This window comes from Martes martes, assembly GCF_963455335.1.
Source record: "Martes martes genome assembly, chromosome: 6".
NCBI classification, from domain to species: Eukaryota; Metazoa; Chordata; class Mammalia; order Carnivora; family Mustelidae; genus Martes; species Martes martes.
Window position 1 is genome coordinate 128309828 of NC_137893.1, and position 27067 is coordinate 128336894.

Below are 27067 nucleotides of genomic sequence, written 5' to 3' on the forward strand. Positions count from 1 at the left end.
CCCCTCCCCAGTGCCTTGCCACCAGTAGGCACTCAACTATTCACCAGTGAAGTCTTTATATTTTCTAAATCAGTTTCGGTTTGTTTTCCTAATTGTAGCCGGTGCTCATGATCGGATCGGTTGGGCCTTTGGCCTAGGACTGGAAAGACTGGCCATGATCCTCTATGACATCCCTGACATCCGCCTCTTCTGGAGTGAGGATGAGCGTTTCCTGAAGCAGTTCCGTGTGTCAGATATCAACCAGCATGTGAAATTCCAGGTAAAGTGACTTGAAGAATATAATAATAATAACAACAACAACAGTTTTTAAAAACTGAAGCGGTCATATGCTTGAAAAGGAACTTGCGGAATTTAAAAGTCATGTGTATTTGAAAAGAAGTTTTTTTAACAAGATTTTTTATTTGAGAGAGAAAACATGAGCAAGAGAGCAGAAGAGAATATGACCAGGGCAGAGGGATTGAGGGACAGGGAGAAGCAGACTCCCCTCTGAGCAGGGAGCCCGATATGGGACTCAGTCCCAGGACCCTGGGATCGTGACCTGAGCTGAAGGGAGATGCTTAACTGACTGAACCACCCAGGCATTCCTTGGAGAGAAGTTTTAAATAGAGGTCCATAAAGACACAGGAGTTCATAAACCGTCAGAAATAACATGCAGAAAAGGAAGGGATTTATCAAGCTTTTAGTCTGAGCAGAGAACTAACTTTGGGCTTTGTTAATTACCATTTTATTGTTATGAAATGGCCATCACTGATAATACTTTTAAAGTTTAGTTTTTCTGATACTAATGTAGACACATTGGCTTTCTTATGATTAGTGTTTGCAATGTGTTTTCCTTATTTCATTTTCTTTTTTTTTTTTTTAAAGATTTTATTTATTTATTTGACAGACGGAGATCACAAGTAGACAGAGAGGCAGGCAGAGAGAGAGGAAGGGAAGCTGGCTCTGCACTGAGCAGAGAGCCCGATGCAGGGCTCGATCCCAGGACCCTGGGATCATGACCTGAGCAGAAGACAGAGGCTTTAACCCACTGAGCCACCCAGGCGCCCCCCTTATTTCATTTTCACTCTAGGTCCTTATATTATGTGTGCTTCTTGTAAACTGCCCAGAGTTGGGTCTTTTTATTTAAGCCCGGATTTAACTGGAGTGTTGACTACCTCTTACTATAATTACATGGGAGATTCTTGGGCTTAATTCTGTCATTTTTTAATTTCTTCCCCATTTCCCCCCTCTCTTCCTTCTTTCTTCATTTGGAAACTGAGGTTTTATATTTTTTGGTATGTTTGTTCTTTTATTCCATTTTATTATCCCTGTTACTGCTCAGTGTCACCATTTTGCATTTTTTAAGAGATTTATTTATTATTTTAGAGAGGGAGAGTGAGCATGAGCTCCCTGGGCCCTGGATCATGACCTGAGCCGAAATTAAGAATCGGTCACTCAACCAACTGAGCCACCTAGGTGCCTCTCCATTTTGTATTGTTTAGTAGCTATTCTAGATTACAGCATGCATAATTAATCCATCACCCCTTACCATGGTGTCTGTTACATGTTACACAACTTCATGATACATTTAACATCCTTCAGTAGTGTAGGTTTCTTTACTCCTCTTGAACTTAATATTACTATTGTTATTTTATTTCTCCATGTATTATAACCCCACAGTATATCACTCTCTTGCCTCAGATGGCCAGTTGTCTATTTAAAGAGACTTGAAGCTATGTTGTTTTATATCTCCTTTGATATTTATGCCACTGATCATCATTCCTTTATGCCGATCTTGGTTTTTCTCTGTGATCATTTCCTTCGGTCTGGAGAACTTCCTTTAATATTTTCCTGTAATGCAGCATGAATGTTCGTAGTTTGCTTGCCTGGAAATGCCTTTGTTTCACCCTTAACTTTTAAGGGTATTTTCTACAAATACAGATATCTAGGTTGCCAGTTTGTGTATGCACATGTGTGTATGTGTAGATGCGTGTGGATGTGTGTGTGCATGTACAGACGTGTGGTTGTGTATGTGATGTGTATGCGTATGTGTGTGTATGTTTATGTCAGTGAATGTGTGGATTCCGTTCAGCTCTTGAAACATGTCATTTCATTGCCTTTGTCTTTGTACTGTGGTTTTCAGTGGTTTGACTTATGTGTGATTTTCTAGTTTCCAGCTTGGGGTTTCACTGGGTTGGATTAATGTCCTTCAACCACTCTTGAACTCCTCACCTACTATCTCTCCCAACAATTCTACTCTGCTCTTCCTTTTCTTTTCAGGCTGCAACTGCATGTATATCAGACCATTTGAAATTATGCCATACTACTCTGATTCTCACATTTTTTTTTTTTTTTAGCTCAGTGCTTTATTTTGGATAGTTTCTATTCTCTTATCTTTGGGTTTACTAACCTTTTCTGTTTTGTTCATTTAACCATTAAGCCCCGCCAATGAATTCATATTGTACTTAACAGTTCTACAGTTTCTATCTGCTTCCTTTTTAGAGTTTTTATCACTCTGGTGAATTCATCATCTTTTCACCCATTTTGTACATTTTCCCTTAAATTCTTTAACATCTTCGTAATAGTTGTTTTTAAGTCCTGTCTGTCGATTCCAATCATTTTGTTATCTGTTGTTTTTCTTTTATTCTTTTTTCTTCTTTGTTATGGTCACTTTTTTCCTGCTTTTCCACTGACCTCACTTTTATATTGTGTATAAAAGAACAAAGCAGCCGAAGTAGGTAGTATCTGTCCTCAGAAAGCCTTGTCCTTTCCCCTGTCAGGTAGCTAAGGTGATTAGATGAGATCTTTTTGTCCTAATCGGGGGTCAGACTGGATTCTGGATTTCACATGTGATTTCCCATTGATGGTAAGATCTGGCGTCGCAGCAGAGTCTGGGATCTGTGCATGTGAGATTACATCTCTCTCCTTTCCACCCACTTGCCAGCTTCTTCACCCAGCAGTGCTTGCTTGCCAGGCAAAAGTATGATGAAGGAACACTGGCTGGCCATGGAGGCTCACTGTGGGGGCTCGCTGTTCCTTCACTTCCGCCATACTACTCAGTCCGCCATACTAGTCAGTCTCCTTGTTGCAGCCAAGTTTCTTCACCAAGACCAGGCTAGCTCTTCCAGCTACTCATTCCCAGGACAGGGTGTGTGTGTGTGTGTGTGTGTGTGTGTAGGTGTGAAAGCACCCATCAATGCCTGTCTGCTCCAGAAAGGCTCATCTCCCTCTGGAATTCCGCTCAATTAGACTTGTGTCCAGATCTCCTTGATGTCTTGCACAACAAGATTACTAAATTTATTGTGCTCTCATCATTATCGTGGGACCAATGGTTTTCTGTGACCCTTTGTATCCTAACCAAAAGTGGAAAAATCTCTTAGAGCTTATTCTCATTTTTAGTTTCCCCTTTGGTGGCCTTTAAAAAAAAAAAAAAAAAGAAATCCCATTTTTTTTTTAAGTAAGCTGTTTATTTTTGTTCTAGCACCAGGTCCTTCTAGGTTAATTTAGAATAAAACTCCATCTAAATGATCAAATGTAAAAACCTGACTAAGGATGTAAGTTTTCCTCATTCACCTTTTCATTTTTTCAGTCATTTATTTATTTGGCAAACACTGATGGAACACCAACCAGCATTGTACAGAGCAGGGCACTCAGCGCTGGCGGGACACCCACAGATGACTAACACAGTCGCTGCCAAGTCAGTGGCTCTAGTCCAGTCTGAAGTGCACTGTAACTGTCACGTCTCGGGAGACACAAAGATACCCAGGGAGAGACATATCATTTTTTGTCATTTCTTCTGCCTTCCAGTTTCAAAATCAGTGCACATATACTTGCACTATAAAGTAATTTAAATTTCTGTCTTTGTGTAATAAACTTAAGAACTTCTGATGGGGCAGTTAGGATTTGGTTGCTGAAAAAATACCTGTCCATAAAATTCATTGTAAAGGATAAATCACAGAGAGCAGTTTCCTAATTATTCACCTATAGTTAGTATTTATTGATTAGATCTGCGTTAGTTCCCTACTTGGCATAGCAAGTTACCACAAACCTAGAGGCTTACAACAACATCTGTTCTTATTTTATAGTTCCAGAATTTAGCACTGTAAAATCAGTCTGACTGGGCTAAAGCGAAGGTGTAAGCAGGCGTGTTTCCTTCCAGTGGCTCAAGGGGAGAATCCGTTTCCTTGCCTGTGAGAGCTTTGTAGGGCTGTTCTTGTTCTTGGATCATGGCTTCCCCTCACACTGCCTTTCCCCCTCTCCTTCCCTCTGTAGTCACATCACCTTCTCTGAAGTTTTGTCTTCTTCTTACAAGAAAAGGACCCTTGTGATTACATGAACCCACCGAGATGATTCAAGATGATCTCCACATCCCGAGATCCTTTCTTAATCACATGTGAGAAAGTTCTTTCTGAGTGGAAGGGAACCTGTTCACGGCTTCCAGGCTTTAGGACGTGGGCATCTTTGGGGGGGCATTATTCAGCTTAACACATATACCTTTACCTAGTCCATTTTCATCATGGCAGGTATAAGAGAGCAGATTTTGTGGTTAAATAGAAGTAATGCAGACAGTTCTAGAGTGTTAGCATTTTTACCTCTTCATATGGAATTGTCATGGATATATGTATATATATATAAAAAGAATGAGACTCATTTTGTCACTTAATGTTGATGGCCTGTCTTATGAAGACTATTTAACATGATCATACTGTTGGGTCCATGGTCAAAGGAACGAGACTGATACAAAGCGAAGGTCAAGCAACTCTTTATTTCACGCCAAGCATCGAGAATCAAACTGACCGGTCAGGTCTCTTACAAAGAGGCGACCCTCCCCCGCCTCACAGACTAGCTTTTATAGAGCAAAGGCCATGTGGTCGAGCCTGGCTACACACAGGTGGCCAATGAGATTACAATTTACCCTAGCCTATCACCTTGGTCAGAATTGGCGCCCAAAAGGCGGGACCCACTCTCCCTGGTAGCTAGGGAGACAGTATGTGCCCCCACTGATTGAATGTCTCTTCCTGGCCTGACCTGCCCTTCTATCTGGGCTTTGCAAGTAGGTTCCTCTGGGAGGGGCAGGGTCAATCTAAGTTTACTGCATAAACAACAAAATGGCTCCCTCTGGCTAAGTAGGCCCTTACAATACTACTATGCGAGACCCCTCTCCAGAGTGGAAGGGAGGACACATGAGGGGAAAGGTCTGTTGGCACCTGTGAATTTGTGGCTTCTCTGGCTGGGAAACTCTGGGAGCTGTTTGGGAATTGTATTGTGTGGGTATGGCAGGTGGCAGAAATTTCTTTTCTTTCCTCTCCCTTCAAGCCATCCAAGATTATGCTTTAGGCTCTCAGGTCTTCCAGCATCTTCCTCTGCACAGTCTCCGCGGTCTTCTAAATCCATCCGTCCGTCTCGCTGGGCTGGCTCTCTTCCAGGGGCTAGTAGAGGTCTGATCTGTCTCACCCCGGGTCCCCATCTATGCCGCCCTTGCCCAAATACCTTCAAACCATCAAGTGTGTCTAGTAAGTAGGAAACTCACGTTATGGTGTGATTTTGATTTTTGGTGTCTTTTTTACGTGGTTCGAGTTTAGCGCTTTTTTGCCCGACCTTGATCGGAGCCTAAAATACACGGATGAACAGGCTGGTGGTTTCATCACCCAAATGTCTTATTCTTCACAGGAGGCCATTGTCCTGCACTCTGGCTCCCCTGACCGGGCTTACAATCTAGCTTTCGGGCCCTTGTTGCGTGTACACCTGCCAGCTCCCCTAGGTGACATTCACGCTTTCCATGCACTGAGTTGAATCTTCAACAATCCAAGTTTTGTTCATCTTTGAAGTGTTCTTTAAACAGTCCCAAATCGTGACTTCAATATTTAGTCCTATACAGAAGAATTCTTGTTATTGAAAATCATTCATTCATTGCCATGGTACATTTTATTTACAGATTTTACTTAAATATTGTGAATTCCACGTGTGTCCATAGTTGCTCATGAGGTCGGTCTCTGTTTGATGAAATAATGCAGCAATGTTGGTTGTTCTCTTTTCTCCCAGTTAAGGAGTTTTATTGGCTCTCTTCTGTGGGAACAGGCTGTGTTTGTCCTTAATCCTAAATATTACCCCAAACACTAGTCACCGTAACAGGGGTAGGTGAGTGTGGATAGGTGGTGGCCTGTGGGCCTCCCGACTGCACCCGGTATAAGAGCATCATAGTAACAATTACACTTAATGGCTAACACTCGTTCAGGCCTCACTCAGTGTTCAGTATTCTGAGTACTCACTCAGTGTTCATTCAGTATTCCAAAGACCTTACATGCCTTGATGTAGTCCTCTTAATAACCCTCTGAGTTTAGGTACGATTATTCTTTGCACTTTAGAGTCGGGGAAATGGTTGAGAGAGAGAGCACAAGCAAGGGGAGTGAGCAGCAGGCAGAGGGAGAAGCAGGCTGCACTCTGAGCAAGGAGCCCGATGCGGGACTCGATCCCAAGACCCTGGAATCAGGATTTAAGTTATTCTAACGGTTCCAAAAATTGGTGTACAGCTTCTAGAAAAATAAGGCATTGAGTGAAATTATCTGGTTTATTAACTTACTGGTAGCAAGCTGCATGTGTTAATACTTCTCAAACTTCAGCGTGGAAATGAGTCAACTGAGGGTCTTGTTAAAATGCAGATTCTGATTTAGTGTGGCTAACATGGAGCTGGACACTGCGTTTCTATGAAATTCCCAGATGATGCGGATGCTCTGGGTCCACAGACCAGACTCTGAAGCTACGGAAGGATGGACAAATTCATCTTACTTGTCAGAGCCTCAGCAACCTCGCCTGTAAAAGGAGACGATGAAGTGAGATAGTCTGACCAGGCGATTAAACTCACTGCTTCCTCCGGTGCAGTGTAAATTTTGGTTTAGTATAACTGACATGGAAAACAGAGGCAGAAGGAAAATTATTAAATTTCCTTACTACTTGCAGCCCACTGACAAGTCCTTGAAACAGGCAGAGCGACCTTCCCTAGGAACTCAGCTGCCTTCGTATTAATACTTTCTTAAGGGCAAAAGGCAATCTTAGCCCAAGCCCCAGGCTCCTGTAAGTCTACATTCACATATAAAAATTCCTTCAGAAACTTCCTTTATCTCTGCCCCCCAAGATGCATGTTGACAGTCATCCCCAAGCATATGACCCACTGGTAGATATCTGAAGGGTCTCATAACTGAAGGTTTACAGTAATAAATGACCTTTTCCAAACAATAGCTTGTCCCCCTCAGGATCCTGGAAACCTTGTTTCCAAAATACCTGGGAGGCTTAAGCTATTCCAACTCCCTACTGCAACTTGAAAGTATATGATGGGCCACTCCTCACGACTCCAGTGCAGGAATTTACGCCCATGGGTCCTGTCCCTGTGCTTTCATAAACCCACCTTTTTTGCACTATAGACGTCTCAAAAATTCTTTTTTGGCCATTGGCTTTGAACCCTAACATCTTTCCTACATCATAACTATTACAATAAGTAGATCCATGAGTTATCATTCCTTTGAACTGATCTTGAAACTCTTCTTTCTTCTTGCCCTGTGAATTTTAGTTGCAATCCTGTAACACTTTTGTATTTATGACCTGCCGAAGGGCTTCCTTTCCTTCTTTTTTCTCTTCCTTTCCCTTCCATCCTTCCTCCCTCCTTCCTTCCTTTCTTCCTTTCTCTGTCTCTGCTCCTCTCTCGTTCGTTCGTTTGTTCTTTCATTCATTCATTCATTCATTCTTTTGTATTTGTCAATGTGAGCGGATTGTGTGAATAAACTCATACAGTTTAAATGCATATTTAAACATTATGCGTAAGTCAGAGATTTGTTTATGTGCTTTATTTAGGAAAAGAAAACAGTAGTACTTAATTTAGGGAAAAAAACCAGGATTAGAGATACAGAGGATGAGGCTGGATGTGCACAGGGTGTGGTGCAGGCCTCAACAGGACAGTGACCGTCAAAGGCATCTCCAAGTTCAATTGTGGGTGGACTCCTGCGGGAAAGTGTGTCAGAGTTCGGCCTTGCTCTCCCTGTAGTATGAAGCATCAGCTGGGATCCTTGGGTATATGAAGACTGGCAGTTTCTAGAGGCCAAGGCTGGCCATTCTCCCTTATTGATGTCTTCCAGCAATCCTAGTTCAGTGGCCCATGTATTGTATGTTAATTTGTTTAATACCTTACAACACTCGCCATTTGTTGAGTGCTGTGTGCAGGCTGCTGGGCTAAATACTTTGCCAATCTTATAACTTTCATTCATTACAATCTGATGGGGTAGGTACTATCAACTGATTTTATTGGTGATGCAATAAAGGGGGCAGGGAACCACAAGTAACCCAGCCACGAGGACTGTAGTGGTAAGTGACACAGCTAGGATTTTGTCTGCGGCTAACTGCAAAGAGCTCCTGATGGTGAACTCGTGAACTGTTGTGCCTAGACCAAAACACTGTTATCCAATCGGGAAGATGAAATTGACAGTTCCTGGCATCACGTTGTTTCCAATCTAGAAGAAGAGATAACTTCATCAAGAGATAATTATAAAATAATATAAAGCAAATAACAGAGCTGTATAGGTAACATGTAAAATTTTGCTGACAGTGACCAATGCATGTGGAGGTCAAAATTCTTCTTCCTTTTTTTTAAAATGCTTTTTTGCTAGTTTAATTCTCAAAATCCCTCCATGTCTCTCCAGAATTGTATTAGGACTTGAGCCTGTGATTACTTGCTAATCTCCGTGGCTTGGAATTTCTCCTAAATCTGGTTCTGCTGTCATTATCATAAATGTTGTCTGATAGAGACTTAATGCAGGATTATGCAGAGTTTCTTCATTCTATTCCCAAATAAATCCAGCTGTGAGAATCCCATCAGCTTCATAGTGTTACAGTGTTATGAATGGATCTCTGATTTTTTTCACTATTTCAATATGCATTTTTTCCCACCTCACATGTACACAGCACGTAACTCTCTTTTTCTAGAAACTGATGTTTACCCCAAGAGACTGCAGGTAGACCTCATTTTAGTGTGCTTCATTTTATTTTATTTCACAGATAACTGCACTTTTTATAAGATGAAGGTCTGTAGCAGCTCTGTGTCCAGTAAGTCTGTTGGCTCCATTTTTCTAGTATAATTTGCTTGCTTTGTGTTTTTGTGTCACATTTTGGTACCTCTTACAATTCCTCAAACTTTTTCATAACCACTATATTTGTGAGGTGATCTCTGATCAGTGATCTCTGATGTTACTAGTACAGTTGTTTGGGGCACCACAAACCACGCTAAGTCACTGAACTTAACTGAAAAATGTAGTGTGTGTCCTGTGTGCTCTACCAACCAGCCAGTCCTCCATTTCTCTCCCTCTCCTCCAGTTCCCCTATTCTCTGAGACTCAACAATATTGAAATCAGACCAATTACCAACCCGACAGTGGCCTCCAAGTTTCCAAGTGAAAGGAAAGCTTGCACAACTCTCACTCTAAATCAAGGGTTAGAAATGATTAAACTCAGTGAGGAAGGCATGTCGAATGGCGGCACAGGCTGAAAACTAGGCCCCTTGCCCTGAATAGTTAGCTGAGTTGTGAGTGCAAAGAAAAGTTCTTGAAGGAAATTAAGTGCCCCTCCAGTGAACACATGAATGGTAAGAAAGCAAAACAGTCTGACTGCTGATAGGGAGAAAGTTTGAGTAATCCAAATGAAAGACAACCCGCTGTAACATTTCCTAAAGCCAAAGCCTAATCTGAGGCTTGACCCTAACTCTCTTCAATTCTGTGAAGGCTGAGAGAGGTGAGGAAACTGCAGAAGGAAAATCTGAAGCTAGCAGAGGTTGGTTCATGAGGTTTAAGGCAGGAAGCCATCTCTGTGACATCAGAGCTCAAGGTGAAACAGCAAGGGCTGATTGAGAAGCTGCTGCAAACCATCCAGAAGATCTCGCTAAGGTCACTAATGAAGGTGGCGGCACTAAACAGCATATGTTCAGTGTAGACCAAACAGCCTTCTATTGGAAAAAGATGCCATACAGAACTTTCATAGCTAGAGAGGAGAAGTCAATGCCTGACCTCAAAGCACAGGCCGACTCTCTTGTCCGTGGCTAATGCAGCTGGTGACTTGAAGTTGAAGCCAATGGCCATTTACTATTCCAGAAATCTTAGAGCCTTTAAGAATTATGCTAAATCTAGTCTGCTTGTGCTCTATAAATGGAACAACAAAGCCTGGATGACAGAATGTCTGTTTGTATCATGGTTTACTGAATATTTTAAGCTCTGTCTTGAGACGTACTGCCCAGAAAGATCCTTTTCAAAATATGACTGCTCATTGACAATGCACCTGGTCACCCAACGGCTCTCATAGATATGTACAACGAGATGAATGTTGTCTTCATGCCTGCTAATGTAACATCCATTCTGTACCTCATGGGTCAAGGAGTGATTTTAACTTTCACGTCTTAGTATTTAAGAAATACATTTCATAAGGCTGTAGCCGCCATAGATGGTGATTGCTCTGATGGATCTGGGCAAACTGGGCCAGTATTGAAAACGTTCTGGAAAGGATTCACCATCCCAAATGCCATTAAGAACATATAAGATTCGTGGAGAATTGTCAAAATATCAACATGAACAGGAGTTTGGAAGAAGTTCATTCCCACCCTCATGGATGACTTTGAGGGCTCAGGACTCCAGTGGAGGAAGGAACTGCAGATGTGGTGGAAACAGCAAGAGAACTAGAATTAGAAGTGGGGCCTGAAGATGTGGCTGAACCACCGTCATCTCACGGTAGACTCGAACGGATGAGGAATTGCTTCTCGTGGATGAGCAAAGATAGTGGTTTCTTGAGATGGCACCTACTCTCCGGAAAGATGCTGTGAAGACCATTGAGATGACCACAAAGGATTTAGACTGTGACATAACTTAGTTGATCAAGCAGCAGCTTGAGAGGGTGCAAGGGGGTAAAAGGGGTGAGAGGGTGGAACTCAGTTTGAAAGAAGTTCCACTGTGGGTAAAACTCTATCAAATAGCATCGCGTGCTACAGAGAAATCATTTGTGAAAGGGTCAATCAGTGTGGCAAACTTCATTGATGTCTTATTTTAAGAAATTGCCACAGCCACTCCAGCCTTCAGCAACCATCACCTTCTTGTGGATCGGTAGTCATCGACATGAAGGCAAGACCCTCCACCAGCAAAAAGACTACAATTCACTGAGAGCTCAGATGAGGATTAGCAATAAAGTTTTTTTTAAATTAAGGTATATACATTGATTTTTTTAAAAGATTTTATTTATTTGACAGGCAGAGATCACAAGTAGGCAGAGAGTCAGGCAGAGGGGTAGGGGGAAGCAGGCTCCCTGCTGAGCAGAGAGCCCGATGCAGGGCTTGGGGCTCGATCCCAGGACCCTGAGATCATGACCTGAGCCGAAGGCAGAGGCTTAACCCTCTGAGCCCCCCAGGCGCCCCTATACATTGTTTTTTAAGACATAATGCTATTGCACATTTAATAGACCTCAGTGTAGTATAAACATGACTTTTATATGCGCCGGGGAACCAAAAAATTAATTTGACTGCTGTATTGATATTTGCTTTATTATGAACCCATAATAGAAAGAAGTAGAGGAAGATGTGGGGAAGATGACCATCTATAGAACCTTTGGTATGTGCTCTGCAGTCATTGTTGACTGCAAAATGAGGAGAGATGCAATGAATTAAAGAATGGACAAGTTTGTTTTAGGAAGCATTATAGTGCTTATATGCAAAGCGTTATATTAGAACCTATCACAAAGTAAGTGTCTCATCCAGGTTAACTAGTATTCATATTTTTACGACCACCACCACCATAACTACTACAAAACATAACTCTTCTGAGCACAGAAGCTATAGTCCTCATGATTCCTGGCCCTTCCTGCCCGTAATTTCCATCTTTAGCTTGCTTTGCCCGCATTGGTGTTATGTAACCCCACTCTTACAATATTAGGGCATTTCGTTGACCCGCAGTCTGTGGAGTCCTTGGGAGAGGACGGTATTGGAAATCTGTATTGGAACCTCTACCGCAGAGGCCTGTGGATTTATGACTGTTTTTTGGTTTTGTTAAGGCAGGATATCTTGTGATACATTTATATATTTCAAAAACTGCTATCACAGATTTCTTTTTTGTTTAAGGCACTTTAAGAAAAAAATAAGATCTTCAGTGTCTTCTTCCATAGCTCTCTTGTAGTGTAGATTAGAAGGTTGTTTATTATATGACCTTTCTATGTACATGCATTCAATATCCATATTACATTTTCTTGGCTATTAACCTTGGAGATTTACAAGAACTTCCTATTTATAGACAACACATTAAACTTCAAATCTTGGCAACATCCATAAAACCTGACAAATAATGTACAGTATATTTTAGAAATTATCTATCTGACTAGAGGAGGTTTTGGTGTTTTTAAAAAAAAGATTTTATGTATTTATTTTAGAGAGAGAGAGAGAGCATGCACAGGGGTGGGAGGTTGTGGAGGGGCAGATGGAGAGGGAAAGAGAGAATCCAAAGCAGACTGCGCTGAGCCTGGAGCCCAGTGTGAGGCCCGATCCCATGACCCTGAGATCATGACCTGAGCTGAAACAATGGGTCGGACCCTGAACCAACTGAGCCACCCAGGCACCCTGAGGAGGTTTTGGTATTTCTGCTTCTGGAAGCAGAGGGATACATTTATACTGTACAGAATCATCTAAACTGGATGCTAAAGGTTAATCATTGAAGTTTTAGAAAAGATTTCATAATGCTTATGGGTTTCAAACTATCACATCACATACCTTAAAAACATATACAATTTTGATTTGTCAGTTATACCTTCGTAAAGCTGGAGAGAAGAAGTTAGAGTTTCAAAACGAAATCATCAGAATAGAGACCAGAAACAAATACCATTTTGAAGGAATCATCATAGGAAGAAAGAAAATGTCAATTAAACAGAATGAGTAGGTCAGTAGGTTTTCTCCCCAGGTATGAATATGGGAAGCTATTGTTACAGGATTGCAGTAGGGGATGCTTTTGGCTTCAACCAAGAAAAAGCCAATGCAAAATAGTTTAAATAAGAACAATAGCAAGCATCCCTCAGTGGTGCCAGGGCTCTAGAACCTTGAACGCTTTTCCCCCTCGGGTTGAAAGATGGCGGCAGGAGCATTGAGCATCACCTCATACAAGATCCAGAAGCAGAAAACAGAACACCTTTGTGTCCTTTGGAGGGAAAGTTTTCCAGAAGTCCTCAACAGCTTATTCGCCTCATTTTCAAGGTAGTTGGAATGGTCTATGAAAGTAGCTTGCTGTTTTCTGATATTTATACTGAGCTCATGTCAGTAAGGCTTATTTTTCTGCATTATTTCACTACCAGCAACGCTGGGTGCTTACAATTAGGCCCTGTGACAATGCTGTCTCTTATTACGATAGCCATTTTATGAATGAACTGTCACTTACGGAATGGGATGATGAGGCTGCTAGAAAAGCTATTCCAGCCTAAAACCTACCTTCTGCTGGCGAATGCTTGAAATCATCCCTTAGAGTTTGACCCCTCATCAAATGTGAAATATTCCTTTTGCCTAGAACATGCTATGCCTACTCTCCTAGGGTAACTGGTTGTGGTTCACGGGCATATGTACCTATGGAACAGTTTTTCTCTATCTCAAATTGAGTATGGAAATCATAGGTCACCATGACCTATCCAACTATGTTAACAGTCTGGGCCAAAGGGGAAGAGGACTGAAATACTAATCTCAAAGCCATTCAACCTAGGAGCGAGATCCTGGAAATTGTCAAAGACATAATAAGTGTTGACTGGAGCCAATTCAAATGGAAAATTCAAGGTTTATATTAATGTCCTGGGGTCCAAATTGAAGCCAAGTGATTCTCCTTACCAAATTCTTTAGAAGGGTAAGTGTGGTTGTTGCTGTCTTTGATTTATCTCATCCTGTGCTATAGGCAAAACAAATCTCTTCACTGTTCCAGTTAGAGGCAGGCTCTGCTCCTTCACTCAAAGCATTTGGATTCTTCTGAAATGTTAGGACTCAAAGTCAGCCTGTGTTTAGATAGAGAAATGAGAATTACTCTGTGATCACATTATTGTACAGCTTTCCACACTTTGTACCGTTATGTTGGTATTCTGTATCTGTATCTGTAATCTTGTGATCTTGAAAATGAAGAATGGTTAAAGTAAGCAGTAATTTATATAGTAGATAGCTTAATTATTCTTTCTATCACTTGGCTGAGTAATGAATCAAATGTTTTCTTTCAATATGAGAGAAGAATTTATTTTCTGAAGGGCCTCCCTGTGAGCTTTATAAATGACAATTATAGACCGTAATTCACTACCAAAGACAGTGAATAAGAAATACATGACCCCTGTAGAATCCGTTTGGCAGATTGTGAACTCCAGGTTAACTGCTCTCTGAGAGCCAGATAGCTCCTTTCTATTTATTTTTATTTGTTTTTAAAATGATAAATATTCTAAACATATAAGCATATATTTCTTGATTAGATTTGCTGATAACATAGGGCTGTGTGCCTTCTTCCCAGCTAAGCTGTTACCTCTCTCAAATATGCTACAGTTTTGTCACAGATTCTTCTAGATTCTTCTTCTTCTAGAGAGTGAAAGCCCCAGAAGTGCATTTGACACACCTAACCCTCCCCGATGACGTTCTCCTTCTCCTTCCTGCTGTCTTCCCCAGACGTGGCCCCTGACTTCCATTTGATATTGGCCATTCTCATGTTATTTATAAATATTCAAAAAACAGTTTGTAGGATTGCTTCAAAATGCGTATTAAGTGACCAAAATAGTTAAAAAATAGAAATTCTGGCAGATTTTATGAGGAAGTTGAGTGGATTTTAAAATGTATATAGAAATACAGAGGGCCAGGAATGGCCAGATAACTAAAGTGGGAGCATTCGCTTAATCTGATGTCATGTCCTTTTTAAAAGCTACCATGTGAAACTGGAGGGCAGATGAGCCGTGAGAGACTAGGGACTCTGGGAAACAAACTGGGGGCTTTAGAATGGAGGAAGGGGGCTGGATGAGCCTGGTGGTGGGTATTAAGGAGGGCAGGGATTGCATGGAGCACTGGGTGTTTTATACAATGAATCTTGGAACACTACATCAAAAACTAATGATGTACTATATGGTGACTAACATAACATAATATAAAATTAAATTAAATTAAAAAAAGAAAAAGCTAGCATGTGGTGTTCAGGCAGCGTGGACAGAGAGGCTGGCAGGATGCCCTGAAGAGCCCAGAAACACATCTCTGTCTATGCTAGACCTGTGACCAGTCCTGCACTGTGAGACAGACAGACAGAAGGAGCCTTTTGTGCAAGTGGAGCAGGGGAAATTGAGTGTCCATATGGAAAAAATGGAGCTTGACCCCAGGTTCCTGATTATTCAAAAATGAATTCCAGGGGATTTGTAAATCTAAATGCAAAAAGCAATTTGTTAGCTACTGACTTTGAAAGAGGCATTTTACCAGGAGTGATTCTTTGATTCTTATTGAAGTAAATTGAATTGGGGAGCTTGAGCTAAATGAACTATGGTAATGTAAACCTAAAACCTAGTTTGATGTCTGATCTTAAAAGTTTAGAAATGCATATTTATTTAAAGTCCTCACTCTAGGGGCGCCTGGGTGGCTCAGTGGGTTAAGCCTCTGCCTTCAGCTCAAGTCATGGTCTCAGGGTCCTGGGATCGAGCCCCACATCGGGCTCTCTGCTCAGCGGGGAGCCTGCTTCCCCCCACCTCTCTCTGCCTGCTGCTCTGCCTACTTGTAATTTCTCTCTCTCTGTCAAATAAATACATAAAATCTTTTTAAAAAAATATAAAGTTATCACTTAAGTTTTTTTGTAAAGCATTTCATCAAATAAGAGATGTTTCCTTCCATTTCTAGTTTGCTAAGAGCTTTTATCATAAATGACTAAAAATTTGTCAATAAATTTGATATTTAGGTATTTGATATTTAGGTATTTTATATATAGAAATATATATTTGGTCCATATATTTAGAAGCAATCTCATAATTTTTTGGCTTTATGCTGTAATATAGTGACATGAAGTGATTATTTTTTGCATGTTGAAGCCTTCTATTCTTGAAATTAATATGGTTGGAATATATGGCCTTTTTATATATTTCTGGGTTTGATTTGCAAATATTTATCTAGGATTTTTAAATTTGTGTTCAAGGATGAAATAGATCTGCAGTTTTCTGTTTCTTATAGTCTTGATTTTAAAATGATGCTATCCTCATAAAACTAATTTGGAAGGTTTTTTTTTCTGTTCTCCGAGACACTATTTTGAAGATCAACATTCTTCTTGAAGTGTCTCATCGGATTTACCAGTGAAGTCATCAGGGCCTGGAGTTTTCTTTGTGAGAAGTTTTTAACCACAGGTTAAATTTCTTAACAGTCATTAGGTTATTCAAATTTTGTTATCTTTTAGGTCAGTTTTGAGAAATAGTATTTTTTTCTAGGAATTTGTTTCATCTAACTTTTAAATAATGTATTGGCATAAAGTTGTTTGTAATATTTTCTTATTATCCTGACTTTAAAAAGTATTTTTAATTGGGGTGGCTGGGTGGGGCTCAGTCGATTAAGCTTCTGCCTTAGGCCCAGATCATGATACTGGGGTCCTAGGATTGAGCTCCACAGGGAGGCTGGCTCCTTGCTGAGCAGGGAGTCTGCTTCTCCCTCTTCCTCTCCTGCTCACTACCCTCCCCCACTCATGCTCCCAAGTGCTCTCACTCTCTCAAATAAATAAAATCTTCAAGAAAAACTATTTTTAATTAATTAATAGTTATGCAAATTTACTAACATTTTGTCAAATTCAGTACTCATCTTTTTTTTTTCCCCATACTGAGACTTTTCTTAGGTTTTTCTTTTCTTTTTCTTTTTCTTTATTTATTTTTTAAATTTCATTTTATTTTTGGGGTGCCTGGGTGGCTCAGTGGATTAAAGCTTCTGCCTTTGGCTCAGGTCATGATCCCCGGGTCCTGGGATCAAGCCCTGCGTTGGGCACTCGGCTCAGCAGGGAGCCTGCTTCCACCTCTCTCTCTCTCTCTCTGCCTGCCTCTCTGCCTACTTGTGATCTCTGTCTGTCAAATAAATAAATAAAATCTTTTTAAAAAATTTTATTTTATTTTTTCAGTGTCCTTTGAATGTTTTTTCTCTGAGGGATCCTAAGTGGTGAACTCTTTTGGTCTCTGTATATCTGAAAATGTCTTCCTGTTGCCCTCATTCTTGAATGATAAGGTAGTGGGGCATAAAAGGGCGGTCATTCTCCTGTAGCACTCTGAAGCTAGTAATTCTGGCCTTTGTAAGTCTGTTTTAATTGAATTGTCTTTTCTTCGTAGGTAATAATGCCTTCACTCTTGGGTAATGTTTAAGGCATTCACTTTATGTTTGATGTCCTCCAATTCTACTATGTTGTGTGTTAGTGTGGATTTATCTTTATTTATCCCACTTAGAACTTGAAGGATACTTTGATTCAACTCTCGAAAAATCTGCCTTACAATCTCTCTGAGTAGTGGTTCTACTCCATAGGCTTTTTACCTTGTGGAGTTTCATGTTGTTATATGTTGGAGCTTCTTAGTTATCAGCCGTGTATCTTAACTATTCTTTGATACTTTTTATTTCTTTGTCCTCCTGTGCCAGTGAATCTCTCAGTAATTTCTACCCATTCAATAGTTTTTTCTGAGTTTTTTTTATAACTTCTATTTCCAAGATCTCTACTTCCGTTTCTTCTCCAGCTTCTTGTTTTATTTCTGCCTGGTTTGATTTTCTAATTCCTTGCTTTTTAAAATGGTTGTTACTTTGTTTAGCAATTTGAATACCTTCATTATGCTTATTTTAAAGGCTTTAGCTATCCTATAATACTAATTTTACCTTAAGTGAGTTCATGCTCTGGTTGTTGATTTAGTTGGTTGTGTTTATTTTTCAATATTTCAAAGATCTGGCTTTGCAAATTCATTTTATATGCCTGTTCATTTTTTTCTTCATTTTTAATAAATCACAAACACTCATCCCTCCTTGTCTACTGGCCTTGTATGGTCTAGACTTGGCCCCAGTTTGCCCCACTTGACCACTGGTCTTATAATGGCATTTTAGAGTACCCACCTCTTGGTTATAATATAGTCACCAAGTTAGTGAGAGCTTTGGTTCAGACTGTATCTGCTTCTTTTTTTTTTTTTTTTTGCCTAGGCCCGCAGTTTCCTATTGAGGAGGTGAGTCAAAGCATGAACTCAGAACGGTTCTGAGTTCTGACGGGTGGTTGAAATGAGACCATGGGGCAGTAATTTATTTAACATTTAGGTTTTTTTAAAAATTAAATTAATTTTTTTATTAGAGTATAGTTGACATACAATGTTACATTAATTTCAGTGTACAGTATAGTGATTCAGGATCTCTATACACTATGCCCTGCTTACCACCAGTGCAGCCACCATCTGTCACCATATGATGCTATGACAATACCATTGACTATATTCCCTATGCTGTGCCTTTAATTTTGTGACTTACTCATTCCATAACTGGAAGCCCGTATCTCCCACTCCTCTTATTTTACTCATTCCTCTTTTCCCCTCCCCTCTGGCAACCATCCATTTGTTCTCTATATTTATGGGTCTGATTCTGCTTTTTGTTTATTTATTCACTTTGTTTTTGAGATTCCACATATAAGTGAAATCATACAGTATTTGTCTTTCTCTATCTGATTTATTTTGTTTAACGTAATACCCTGGATCCATCCATGTTGTTACAAATGGCAAGATCTCATCCTTCTTTACAGCTGCGTAAAATTTGTGTGTGTGTGTGTGTGTGTGTGTGTGTGTAGAGAGAGAGAGAGAGAGGTGACATAGATGTATGTGTCACATCTTCTTTATCCATTTTCATTTGTTGCTTCCATATCTTGGCTCTTGCAGATAATGCTCACTAAACATGGGGGTACCTGTATAACATTTAGGTTTTAGTTGCTTCTCTCCTTGTTATATGGCATGTGTGTGTTTCTAACAGTCAGCCTTTTCCTCTCCCTGACAAACCTTCGGCGCCGCCCATTTCCAGAGATGCACTCAGGCTCTGAGCTATTCGTAATTCCATCCTTTCTTCTCCCGAACAGCCAAAGCATGCTTTTCTGCAAGTGATAACCTCCTCTTTAGTTTGTGTGTGCTTCTACATGTATCTGTCTAGTATGTGTTATAAATAACTATTGTGGGATATATAAAATATCACTGAGTCTCTGCCCTGGTGGAGGAAGTCCCATCACGCTCTCCAAGGTCATTCCATAGTCTGTGAAGCTGTGAAAGGAGAAGGATTTCCTTGTCTCTTCTCCTGCCCACTTCAGATTACATTGCTCCTTCTCACATTCGTTTTCACTAAATTTTACCAGCTTTAAAAAAAAAAAAAAAGTTGGTTATGGAATGATATTATGACTGTGCCTAGGCTCCTGTCCCTCAGAAAAGTCTTCCCAGATGGTGGAAATACCTCCAAACTTATCTTGGATTCTAAGATCCAAAAAGCAAAAAAAAAAAAAAAAAAAAAAAAAGTAATATGGAATAAAGGAAGGAGAACCAAGTCTTTATCTTTTTTTAAATCGTTTCCTCCAGAACCACTATTTATTGAGGAACCCCAAGGGCACCCTATCATTGCGGCCCTCCTTCCTTGCAGCTACCTTCTGCATGGAAGTGGAAATAGCTTTCCACCCTGGGTATTTGGTGTGGCTCCTGTCGCTGCAGTGGCCTCAGTGGCCATCAGTAAACACCTTGGATATTGAAGAATCCCTCTTCTGTTGGCTTCTAATTATTTTTGCTGACAGTGTGGAACATAAGCCTCTCTGTGTCTCTGCCTTTCTCATTCCTTCTGTCTTTTGTCTGTCTCTATCCTTCCATCTCTCCATCTCTGTTCCTCTCTCTGTCTTTTTCTAGATGATAATTTCTCTTACTCTCTGTCCCTCTTTGAATATGCGGTGCTGATCCAAGTAAGGTTGTCAGCACAGCAAGGAGGAAATTGTCCCAGACTGCATGAAATCCAAAGGGAATTATTTCCCTGCTATTTATTGAGACTGTAGTTGATGTATATGAAATATGACAGGATTTATCCCAAACATAAGAAACTCCTCAATTATTCTTTCCGAAAACTTTTTGAGCATCTTGTGCCAGCCACGGGGCCTGGCATGGGGCCTGGCCTGGGGGCTGTGGAGAGAGTCTAGTCCCTTGCCCCGTGCTCATGCACTAGTGGACAGGACGGTAATATGGATACGTGCTTTGATGAAGGTAGGCCATGGGAGTCCGGATGAATGGGAGGCAGTCCGGCCAATAATGAGGGGAAGGGCACTAAGGACAAAGGCCTGGATGTACCCCTCAGCCATGGTCTCTGGTTCTGTTTAGGTTATTTATAGGGGAGTGTGCTGAGATAGAGTGGAAATGCGGACAAGGCGAATTTTAAGGACACGAAAGTTAGGGTTTTCTCTGGAAGGCTAGACAACAAATGTGATGATCAAGTGTCGATTTTAGATCAGAGTTCTTATAATACAAGGGTGTGCTGTGGCACCAGGCCAGGAGTCCCACCCAGATCTCGCCCAGGGACTAGAGAGGAACTGATGGGAGGCTGAGGGGCACAGTAGGAGAGAGACTAGAAGCTACGATTTTGGCTCACGGCATTTTCAGAGACACGGTTGAAAGGTCATGAGGCCAGTTGTGAGCAGAGTGCCGTGACCATACATTCCATCATCCGAGTTGAGATTTGGCTCCCTTTGAGGGTTACAGGGGCCTCTGTCAGTAACCACGCTGCAGTCACACAGGCATACTGTATCGACTGGGGCAAACTGGGTGCTGAAATACTGGGGAAAAGCACACGAGAAGCCCAGTTTCTGGCTTTTGTAGCTGGCTGGTTGGGAAATGAGAAAAAAACGGGTTGGGGGAATTGACATGACCGGAAAAAATTTAAGCTTAGGATTTATTGGCATCACCTTTGCATACACTGCTTTTTGTTGTGGTTGTGTTTGTCATCGTTGTTCTGTTTGTTTTAATTGGTATAGGCAAGTCCCCAGTTCAGGTATGGTTGCTTTGGAGAGTGGGATTTGTGAGGCCGTGCCGAAGGGACCCCTGGGCCGAGGTAGAGAATAGAAGTCAGTATAGGGGAGTCAGAGCTGAGGTCTTCTGAGAGAACTGAGGCAGGTGAAGACAGGTATGCATGTCATTACCAAGTGAGGTGAATTTGGTGAGCTGGAAGCAGGGTTGGTGCTGGGGAGTTGCCGCTCTGAGGACAGAGTGCCAAGACCAACAGGTGTGATACACGTGAAGCTTCCTCCAGGCAAGGGGCCACATTACCAGAGGCGGGGTGGGGATAGAAGAGGGACCGCCAGGGGAGAGGTAAGGTTCTTCTGGTGCCTGCTTCGCGCTCAGGAACCTTTGCTTAAGGACAGTTACAGAAACACTAACTATCATGGAAGGCCAACATTACATTATGACACACATACACGAAAAAAATCCCGGTTGTTTTAAGCTTTTGGAGATTGCTGCTGGAATGTTTCTCTGTGGTAAGCGGAAAATAATCTTCTCTTGACCAAAGACTAAAATCTGAAAGAAAAAAAAAATAGAATCAAATATCCTAATAAATGCCATCTACATCTGAATATTTGGAAGATCTTCCTCATGTGTTTGTTTTGCTGGAAATGGGAGGAAGTAAGAGGAGAGGCTACCGGAAGTTGGCTTGCATTATTTCTTTAAAGCTTCAGTGATCCTGAGTATTATGGTATGCACCCTGAATTCCAGTGGAATGGTTAAAACCATAACATCTTTTTTTTACTTTTGTGGACTTCAACTTGCTTCTTTAGCATCATGTTACCATAGCTTTTGTGTATTTTAAAAGTAATCCAGTTGTCTTCTTCCCAGATACTGCAGATTTCTAGTTTTATAGGGTTTTTTTTTTTCCTTCTCACCCAACTTCCCAATTATCACTTTGTTAGCTGCCCACCTGCTGCACAGAAAATTGTATTCTGCCATTTAACCTTTTAGAAGAGAAAAGATAGAGTGGAATATATACTTTGTTAATTGGCTAATTCAGCTTCAGAGAGGGTGGCCCCTGGGTGTGGAGCCTCGACATGCTTGCTAAAGGGGAGAGCCTACTTATTTAATAGATTCTAGAACCAGAACAAGAAAGACCATTGACAGGTCTCTGGAATCCAGGAGAACGTCTGCACTGCCCCTTGCATGTGGTCCTTTCCCATTCCAGTCCGCAGAGATCAAGCCCGATGAATAAACTCTTCTTTCCATCAGTTTCTACCCATTTCTTTATGGAAAGGGCACCTTCATTATTATGCCACTCCAAAATAATTCTCATTTATCACCACATCCAGTGATTAACTTCATTTCATAGTATAGAAGAAATAAACAGATTCACTGGCTGTTTCATTTTCAGATTTCTCATGAAGATGTGGTAACTTTACACCTAAATAATTACTCATTTATTATACTTACTTTCACATACTCTATCTATTAAAGGCAGATATGCACTCATTAGTATGTAAATTGAACTTGGACACTGAACAAATGAGGTAGAGCCTCAAACCTTATTTATTGACTAATTAGTTCTATTGTAATCAGAGGAGAGCCTATAGGATTGCGTGAAACTACGAGTGGGAGGCCTGCATTAATATAAACATGTCCGTTTCATTTTAGTCTGACTTAATGCATGCCTGTTTTGTGACATGGGAGTATAATACCTTCACTTCAAAATGGTTTAGCTATTAAATAATAGATAATATAATGGAAAAGATTGTTGAACCCTATGAAAAAGAAAGTCTCACAGAAGCATGTAGAGAAGTTAACAAGAGGGCACCGTGAGACCCTGATTCGAATCCCCCATTTGGCATTTTCAGAGATGACTGGATCTGGAGCCCTCGGGTAGTAACACCCTTCCTACTCCCCTCACCATCTTCCGACCACCTCCCTGGTCACCGAGCCCCTCTGACACCTGGCTGGCTTTTTCTCTCCGCCATCCTGGGAGCAATGCCACAGTCCCTTGGCCTTCTAGGAATTGCCCAAAAAGCGTTTCCACCTCAGGGATTTACTTCCCAGCCACATCCGGATTATCCAACCACAGCGCCTTTGCTGCCTAACCCATCATACCACAGTCCTCTGTCCTTCTGTCCTTCCAACTGCTACATTTATTATTTTTTTTAAGATTTATCATGAGAGTGTGCATGTCGGGGGAGGGTAGAGGAAGAGGACCCTCCAGCAGACTCCTCGCTGAGCATGGATTTCTGAAGGGGGGCTCGATCTCAGAATGCTGAGATTATGACCTGAGCAGAAACGAGGAGTTGAATGCTTAACCCACTGTGCCATCCAGGTGCTCCTTGGATCCTACATTTCTATCAAGCCCTCCCTTTGGCCTCCTCTTTACCCTGCATCTCTTGCCTGGTCTGCCAGTGTGCCCGCATCCCCCAGGCCTCAGTCTGGCTCCACCATACCCAGAATGAGCCTGTGGTTAGCTGTTTCTACTCTCCCCCACGCCCCCATCCAACACTCTCCCATTTCTGCCAACCTCTATAGGCAGCCCCCTATCCTATGTTAACCCCCAGATTTCCTTGATTCCTCGTGTTTTTCCCATGTTGAATGTGTCTTATAAAACATTAGTAGGGCAGAACTGATTGACTCCTCTGTAAAACCTTGGGGGTCCTAGATTCATGCCACAGACTCCCCCAACCCCAGCCTTTAACAAATAATCTCATTTTATCACTGGAAAAAAGCACGGCCATCTCACATGGGATCCCTCATCTTTCCTCTTCTCCTCTTGTGATTTTTTTTCAATTGTCCTTTATCCATCCTAGATCTACTTGGTCAGAATCTTTCTAGATGGGATCCAGAAATCTGCTTCTTATCATGCTCCCAGTGATTCTTACAGGCCTTACCCTGTGAGGGTACAAACATCGTCTAATCACCAGACTTCTTCCCAGGACCCTGGGTTCTTCCACTTTCAGCTATCATCCATGTACCATGATGTTCCTGTCTTCTTTTAACACTTTAGGTAGTTCCCATTGCTTAGAGAATGGATCTTGAACTCTTTAAGCATGATGTCAAAGCTGTTTGTTCACTAACTGTCCCTTCCTGTCCTGTCTCCTGCCCCTGCCTCCCTTATGACCCCTTTTTGACCTTCCGACTTTCGTGGCTACATAGGACTTCTGTTTTCTGAAGTCAGTCATTTTTTGTTTCGTTGATTCCACAACTTGTTTGAGTCTGTTGTGATCACGCTCTGCATTCAGCCATGGGATTTCTGACCCAGACATAGTCCCTGCCCTGAAGTTACCGTCATACTTTGTTCTGTATCTTCTTGGTCCCTGCCTACTCGTTTCTCTTGCTGGAAACAATAGGTAACTTTTATTTAGTGCTGACCATGGACTAAACAATGTGCTTTAGCCAGCCCTCCCTCTTTCCCCCTTCCTCATCTGTGTACCTCTGTGTGTTTGTGTATCTGTCTCTCTATATGTATAATTTTATTTAAGCCCAGCCATATGGCATAGGTACAGTTATCTCAATCTCCCCATATTGCCGTGAAGGCATTTGAAGTTCAGAGAGTCTTAGAGCTGATATGAGTGGACTCTGGATTTGACTCTCTGACCTTCTGACTCCAGAGCTTGAACTTGCCTTCTCTGGGCTCCGCTGCTCACCCTCCAGGCCATGATTAGACACGACACCCACTCTGTCATCCTCCTTTCCCCACACCTTACCTCCCCTCCTTTACTTTAGTTTTCCACCAAGCACTTTGTTCATTCGGTAACCAACAAAATTTAAGTGCCTTCTCCATACTGGGCTTCATTATAGCACTTCCCACTTTTTCCATAGTTGGTTCTGCCTTTTCTCTGCTCTGGGCTTAGGAGACCTTTAGGTGCCATGGGTCACATCTCATTCCTTTTGTCTTCAGTACCCAGTGCTGGTTTTCTCGGTGATGCTAGCACAGTCTGTGGGTCAACAGCAGCACTCAGTAATGCTCAGTGAATGATGTAAGGGAAGCAGAGCATTTTCAGTTAAAGTGTGCTTTTCGTAATCTGTACCTAAAAGTATCTGCCAGCGAAAATCATGGTGACAGTAGGAGAAATGCTACAGTAAAGGCTGACAAACTTTTCCCAGGAACACTTCAACAGCTGTGTTTGTATCTAAGTAGTGCCTCTGCTGATTGCATCTTATTAAAATCATTAGGACAGTATCTTCCAAGAAATAGGTGTAATGTATAGAGCGGTGATATTTATAACAACAGAAGGCTAAGAACAACCTATACCTCCATTTAGAAGAGACTGTTTGCATAAATAATGGATGGCTTATAAAAGAAATACTATGTCACCATGAAAAAGAATAAGGTAGCGCTCTGTATAAAAATGAAAAATAGTAGCTATAGCGTGCTCCCACTTGGATTTCAAAAATAATAAAAATATACACCATGTGAGTATTAACAGAAAGCCCTTGGAGGAATACATAAGCTCTTAGGAGTGGTTGCATTTGGGGAGAGGAGGGGGCCAAAGTTCTACGTGAAGAGGGAGACATCATTTTTATTAAATACCCTTCTATAAAGTTTGACTTATTTGCTATGTACATGTATTACATTTTTTGGCTGTTTTATACTTGATGTGATTTTTTGGTAACTTTTTTTTTTAATATTTTATTTATTTAGTTGACACAGAGAGAGAGAGCACAAGCAGGGGGAGGGTCAGGCAGAGGGAGAATCAGGCTCCTTGCTGAGCAGGGAGCCAAATGCGGGGCTTGATCCCAGGACCCCGGGATCATGATCTGAGCCAAAGGCAGACACTTAGCTGACTGAGCCACCAAGGTGCCCCAATTTTTTGGTAACTTTTAATTGTCATATGAATTTGAATTTAAGGAAGTGTTGTAAGAATAGTGCACAGAACATTCAGATGCCATGTATGCACACCAATCATATGTGCATATACAGTTGATCCTCATTATTTGTAGTAGTTCTGTTCTGTAAACTTACCTTGAACGCCGAGTACCAACCTGCATCTCTTGGGAGATGTGGGATCAGATTCATACCAGCCTCTGGCCGCAACACTGTCCACAACCAATCAGTGCCTAACCTTGTTGTAACCTTGTTGTACGTGCATTTCTGCTTAAGACACCTTACTTAATATATAGTTGATTTCTTAACATTGAACTCACGACCAACAGCGCTGTTCTCATGCCTGAACAAAGCTTAGCTAACACATACGTATTTTTCCCGTAAGGCACATCGCAGCCTTCTTGCACTTAGGAACTAGAAAACATTGTAGCCCTGCACTTAGGGACCATTTTAAACAGCAAAACCACCAACAAAAAGCACAAAAGTAACAAAAAAAAGTGGCACTAAACAGTCTTGGAAGAGGACCCTTCTTTACAGCACGAGAGCCGAGACAAGACAGCAGTGTCGCTTTGTTCAACCTCAGCTGGGAACGTGCACACTGGGCGACTCTAATATCTCACCACTGTGCTCATGTCCACAAGTGCTCGTGAAAATGCTGCAATTATTGATTTGGGGGTAAATACAGAGCCTGGATAATGAGGATGGAACACACACACACACACATACACATATACATACACACACACACACACACAGTATAATACATATATATACGTAGTATAATATATATAGTATCTTTTTTATATTGTATTTTATGAGACAGGAAATGAGGATTGAATAGACTATAAAATGTGTATACATACACGTAGTATAATACATACAAATACATAGTATAACATATGTAGTATCTTTTTTATGTTGTATCTTTTATAAGACAAAATGAGGATTGAATAGACTGTGTATAATCTAAATGTGTGTGTGTTTGTGTGTGTGTGTGTGTGTGTGTGTGTGTATCTCCACCCTCTGGTTTGAGATAAGTGGCCCACACACTCCCTTTTCTTCTAAACTTTCTAAGAAAATTAATTTTCCTCCTGTATTTTCTAAGAAAAGAACTTTTTCTTACATAACCACAGTACAGTTAATAAAGTCAGAAAATCTCTTGTTGATTCAACATCTAACCCACACCCCATATTCAAATTTTGTCAACCTTCCCAATAATATTTTCTGTTTGTATTTTCTTCCCTGCCCAGGACCCAATGCA

The 27067-nt window shown here is 41.2% G+C and overlaps 1 protein-coding gene across 1 annotated transcript in view; it reads left to right on the forward strand.

Annotated features, from left to right (window-relative positions):
• Nucleotides 1–27067, forward strand: part of FARS2 (phenylalanyl-tRNA synthetase 2, mitochondrial) — a gene marked incomplete at its 3' end in the record, with an annotated part of 365988 nt that overhangs the window by 182552 nt on the left and 156369 nt on the right. The window contains exon 5 of the mRNA XM_080805960.1: nucleotides 99–259. Coding sequence (XP_080662086.1) covers nucleotides 99–259 — 161 coding nt within the window. The remainder of the gene's footprint in view (nucleotides 1–98; nucleotides 260–27067) is intronic.